This window comes from Larus michahellis, chromosome 5 (assembly GCF_964199755.1).
Source record: "Larus michahellis chromosome 5, bLarMic1.1, whole genome shotgun sequence".
Classification (NCBI taxonomy): domain Eukaryota; kingdom Metazoa; phylum Chordata; class Aves; order Charadriiformes; family Laridae; genus Larus; species Larus michahellis.
The window spans coordinates 31138624-31144623 of NC_133900.1; the positions used below are offsets into that span (position 1 = coordinate 31138624).

General features: G+C 48.5%; 1 protein-coding gene across 2 annotated transcripts in view; it reads right to left on the bottom strand.

Moving 5' to 3' along the window:
- TET2 (tet methylcytosine dioxygenase 2) overlaps positions 1 to 5376 on the bottom strand; it is a 74278-nt gene extending 68902 nt beyond the window's left edge. For both annotated transcript variants that reach the window (XM_074589437.1, XM_074589436.1), the window contains exon 1: positions 5280 to 5376. In XM_074589437.1, coding sequence (XP_074445538.1) covers positions 5280 to 5309 — 30 coding nt within the window. In that variant the 5' untranslated portion in view covers positions 5310 to 5376. The remainder of the gene's footprint in view (positions 1 to 5279) is intronic.
- Between the last annotated feature and the right edge of the window lie 624 nt (positions 5377 to 6000).

The following is a 6000-nucleotide window of genomic DNA, read 5'->3' on the forward strand; positions in this document are numbered from 1 at the left end:
TAAGTTTAAGGATAAGGTAGCTCATGTAGAATAAAGAATGTAGTCATTATCCTCTTTATACATCTGTGAAAAATTCAACTTAAGCCTGGAAAACTTCTCCTCCCCCATGCATACAGCTGCTAGAACCAATATTCACACGCTGAGAACCCATGTAGAATATATCTGAGGTTAGAAGTAATGCTGTGGAACACATGAAGATATTCTAAGTTGTCTAAACTGCATCACAGTAATTAATCAGAAAGTGACAAGATTACTGCCCTGTACCCATGACACACACTTCTGAGGGGTACTTGGTTATTTAGCTATTCCTGGTTATCTTAGCTATCTAACCACTCGCCTGCTCACTTCTTTGAAACGGCCTTAAAAGACATGCTGTATTTCATTAGTATTAAAATGCCGGATTTTCCTTTCTTGCTGAACTTGAGCATAGAACAAACCTATTCCTTTCCATGCTGCAAGAGAAATGTTGCCTTTATTTTTATTTTAGTAAGAGGAAAAATCCACACGCACCAAGAATTAGGTCAAACTGAAGCCTCAATACTGCAAGCCTTTATTTATTTGCAAGAATAATCCTACTGGGGTTTCTCGCCATATGTATGCTACAAGGCAACAACACTTCAACTTGGAATCCACACCTCCACAGAAAACTTTGTTTTTGAAGGACAGCCTGAATTTTGTTCAGGTTGCTAAGATGACTCAGCTTTCTGGAAGGTGTTTGACAGAGACGAACAAGCCTGCTTGAAAAGATAGACAGGAATCTAAATCTTTGCAGCTTTTAATTGTTAAAGTGTTTTTCAAAGCATAACAACTTTCTTTAAGTTGCCCCCAGATTTAAAACCCTTTACTATGAACAACTAGTAGAACATTCTTTCTGATCCTCTTATATGGCAGGACATTTTTTTTTTTTATTCATTTCAAGAACAGTGTGAGACACATGGATAAAATTAGTTAACTGTTCTTCCTATTTCTCAAACCTTGTTTTTCTCTATCTTCTTTCTGTTACTCTCTGCTACGTAATGCGAGACACATTCCCAGTATTTTAATCCAAACAACCTTTTCGGGTCAGTCATCAGCTGTCCTTGGGATTAGTCCAGCTGATGCTGGAGGTTCAGAATTTTCCTTAACTCCACCACCTCTGTCTCCACCCACTGAGCAATTCCTTGGGAAAATGGGTGATTTTTTTTTTTTTTTTTTTTAAGAGACTCGTCTACCCTAAGGCAAGGCAGAAGTGACTTCTTTTCAACGGGTGACTGAGAAGATGATTACTCATGGTACTTTCCATTTGTAACATTTTATTATCTAGGATATTGGGACCAGCTATGCAAATTGAACATGCAAGCAGTGACGATCTGAAAATGTAACAACCGGAACTATGGCAACTTGTTACTAGTTACTTGTTCAGTGCTCAAAAGGATATTTTTCCTGCAGAAAATCATTCAATGAGTAAGAAGGTATTCACTTATTCACTGCCTTATGGAGTATGGGATCGGAATAATGCTACAAGTGTGATTGATTCATATAATTCCCTTTTTGGCTTTCAGCCATGATGCAGTCATATGCTTTATCTCTGTTCAGACTACAGCTTTTTTTTTTTTTTTTTTTTTTTTTTTTTTTTTAAAATAGTGATTCATACTACATCCCACTCCATTTCAGAACCAGCACATTGCCTTTCAAAATGATGTCACAACACTTACTGCTGCTGGCTGACTGCCTCAACAGCAATCAGAGAGCTGGACTAAATAAATACTGTATATTATTTGGCAAAATCATTTGTGGTTGTGTTCTCCGGTACAGTTTCCAAGATAACCACCAACTCCACTTGAAACTTGGCAACTTTGTTCTACCACTTTCAGGCTCCAATTGTGTAGCTGGCTTACAGATGCTGCTACCACGCTTAGAGCTACTGTGTGGCAGTTGAGTGAGAGAGGTAGAAGGGTCACCCGCTGTGACAAGCCAAATTTGACAGCTCATCTGAAATTCCACCTTGAAAAATGGACAGTTTTTTTAAAAGGACTTTATTTGACTCCCGTAGAAACACAACACACTTCTTCCACTCGGAACAAAACAGAGCAAGGGATTTAACGTCCCTGCTTAGGCACACTCTGAGAAAACCACTCTACTGCCCATGCACCCTCTGTAACCCCAAACAGGGTCAGTAACATTAGTCTAATCCAAACTTCATGTTTTTCAACACCTGAGCAGCAGATTTGTTCCAAAACATGGTGAGTTTTTTCCTTTAGGGCTGTCGCTAGTATTTAAAGGAACTGTATGGGAGACAGAGTCCCAGCAGCATCTGAAGTGCTTGGGGGAAGAGGGAACGGTCCCTTCCAACTCCGGCAGCTGAAATCCCCATTCCAACAACTACAGGGTCTCCCAATTCTGCACACAGAAATCAAAACATTTTCAACCTCCTATTTCTGTTACAGCACTGGTACCAACAAGAGACCTTGGAAATCTGTCCGTCATAATAACTCCTCAGCAGGCACACGTTTCTTGTTCTTTAAACAATGTTGACATGCCAAAGTCTAGGACCATGCGTACTATATCAAAACAATACCAGTTTCCCTGGCTAAAAGCCAGGAATCAGCACAATGCCAAAGTCCTCATTAAAAGCCTTCCTGCGAACAGTGATACTTCGGCAAATTCAGGAGCCTCAGTGTCTCCCATTCAACCTTTTCTTCTTTTGAAGATTTGTTAATAATTAGTTCTGAAATGGGCAATACAAAACCACATTGTGAGGTTCCCTGGATGCATTCACAAAGTTTTTGGGTGTCACTTCCCAAAATGAAAGAACTATTTCCACTGAAAGATGACTTCTGAGTTCTTAGTTTCATATAAACAGCAGTTCAGTCCCACCACCTCAGCACTGTTATTTGTCCCGTCTTTGCCCCCCCTTTTTTTCCTCCTCCCTATGCCCTGGTTGCTAGATTTAAATGTTTTCTGACTTCACTGGCAGGGTCCGCACTATGCTTTCTGTAACACTCAGGAGGAGAGACAAAATATTTCCCAACGGTGATTTATTTACAATGGTTCCAAATTGTTTTTCTGCAGGAAAAAACCCAAAATGTGTACATAGCAACAGATCTGGCAGACCAAAAGTTCTTGACTTGCTAGATTTACCAGTGTTTTCAAGACACAACAGACTTAAATATAATAGAAAGAATGCAATTTGGGAGCAGGAAAAGAAATATACAAAACTGTCTTAACACAGATGTAGCAAAATAGTATCAGTGTTTGTATCCAGTTTTATTTGAGTCTCTTGAAAAAAATCAGAAATTTAGCGACTGAGAACTGAAGTGTCAAAGGACAGCACCAACCAAAGTGCCATGTATTTGAAACGGAAAGAGGTGAAAGAAGTAGTGTTTCTGTATGACAGTGTATTAAAAACCATTTCCTGACCATTGCTAGTCACGGACCTTTAGTGATGATACTCAAGTGGTAATCTATACAGAAACTGCAGTGGCTTACCTTTTATTTGGAAGGGTGCACAAAATTAACTGTGAGGTGACCAGGAAAAGGAAAAAACCCACCAAGAGCCAAAGAAGTTCTGGGAAATGCAATGGTAATTGAGGGCCAAGCAGCCCTAAGAAACGTGCTCATTTTCAGTGGCTACTGGTAAAAACAGTCAACACATTCATCACACACCACTTAAGCAAATTTGTCTAGCTCCCAAAAGATAAGGGAAGGAATGATTTATAATCTATGGTCAGCCTGCCAGGCCGAGGGCATCTCTTAAAAGGACACTGCATGTACCACGGTGTTGTTTTTGCCACCTTTTATTCAGTCAGATCCCCCTCTAACTCGAGTTTATACATGACTCTTGACCATTAACATCTCCCTGTTGAATATCTTCGCCAACCAAGTCCTGTTTTGCACTTTACAACCTCCAGAGAAAGTGCCGTAGTGGAACACACATGCAGATACACAAGTGAATATACATATTACTACACTCACCCCCTGCTGCAGTAAGTCAACCTGCCATTAACATGCAAATAGAATGGCCTCATTAGCCGACAAACAACACCCACTGACCTGCTTTCACTAGGGACAGTATCTCCTTATCTCTGAAACTCCGAAACTTCGCATTCAAAAAAAAAAAAAAAAGGAGAGAAAAAATTGTGCTGAACCGATATGCAGAGCTGCTGATCACTGCTCAAAGCCTGCACATTTGCATGCCGCTCATCATGGAAAACAAATCTTGTGATGAGATCTTTGGTTGCAACATTTCGATGGAAGCATGCTAAACCACATCACTTCTCCCTTCACCTCACTCTCTTGAAAAGGAAAATTACTTAGCAGAAATGGGTCTGCTAAATTTCCAAGATTCAAACCGCGAGCCGAAAAGCCTCCTTTTAACTAAGGGCACGAAAATGACTGCTGGTGTCTAAGGGGGTGATTTAACGCCAATAAATGCCACGATGCGAGCATACAGAGCCGCGCGTCCGACTTACAAATGTGCTAAGGTTGTTGCTCTTGTCTGTCATCTGGCGGGGACAAGCCTGACCTCGCCGAAAGCGTTATTTCAGGGGAACATGCACGAGAAAGTAATTTTTTTTTCTTTTCTTTTTTTTTTTCTTCCCTTCCCGCGGCCACATTGTGCAAGTGGCCCCGACAGCAGGATTTAGCAACGCGGACAAAACGCGCGTGTAGATGGCACAGAAAAAGGAAGGCCTCGCAACGAGTTCCCCCCCACACCCGCACACACTTCTCCCTCGCCCCCCAGGACCGGGTTTCGGTTCCCCCCCCTCCGCGCCTGCCCCAAACTCCGCAAGTCCCCCCTCCTCTCTCCCCCTCTCCCCGGGGCTGCGCCCGCCTTTGTGTCCGCCCGGGGCTGGGGAGCGGCACAAAGCCGGGCCCCGCCGCCGCCCCGGCCGCGCTCCGCGGTGCTCCGGTACGGGGGCGGCCCGGGAAGCCGGGAGCGGGAAGGCCGGTCCCCGCGGGGCGGAGGGGCGAGCGGAGCAGCACCGCGGCCGGACGGCCCGGCAGGGGCTCAAAGGCGGCGGGCGCCTCCCGCCGCCGTCCCCGTCCCCCCCCGCCGCTGCCGCCGCCGCGCCAGACAAAGGCGCGGGGAGGGGCGGCGAGGCAAAGTTGCGGGCCGGCCCCACGGGGAGGGGGCGGCGGGGGCCCGCGGCGCCCCCCGCCGCCTCTGTCAGTCAGCCATGTTGGGGGAGCCGCGGCGGCGCCCACCCCCCCGCCGACACCCCGGGGCGCGGCGCGGCCCCCCGACACCCCCGGGGGTGTCGGGGGGAAGGCGGCCGTCGCGGGGGACCCGCTCTGACCTCTGCCGCGTCCCTCAGCCTTGCCGACATCCAGCACGCACAGCCGGGCGCCGCGCTCCCCGCTCCTACAGGGCCGCCATCTTGCTTCCTTCTGCTCCTTGACGAAAGCGGCCGGGCCCCCGCATCAATATGCACGCGGCGCCCTGACGTCGGCGCCCGCCCCGCGCGCCGCACCGCCCCGCGCTCTCAGCACAACCCCCCCCCACACCCCCCCGCGGCAGCCCCCCCCTCCACGCGGCGCCGCGCGCCCGCGAGCAGCGCGTGCGGGGGCGCCCCCATCCCCGTCTCTGTCCCCGACCGCGGGGCTTTTTTTCCCGGCTGGTGCCGCTTTTTGGCGTTTTGGGGTTTTTTTTCCTCCCCCCTCCTTCTTCCCCCAGTTTTTCTGCTTTCGCCTCTCGCTGCGCAGCGTTCCGCGCACCCCCCGCCCCGCGCTGCGCGGCTGCTGGCGGTCCGCGGGGCACCGCGGGGTCGTGCCTCCGTCCGCCCGCCAGCGGCACCCCCGACACCAGTGGCGCCTCCCCGGGGGCCGGCGGCGCTTTCCCACGGCCGCGGGACCCCCCCGCCGTCTCCCGCGGGCCGGGGGGCTACGGGGGCCACCACTCGGGCTGCGGGCGTGGGGACCGGTCACGCCGGCTGGCGATGTGAAAGAAAAGCCAAAAAGGAAAAAAAAAAAAAAACTAAATAAAAAAATCAGAGCCAAAACCTCCCCAGGTTTCCCCCA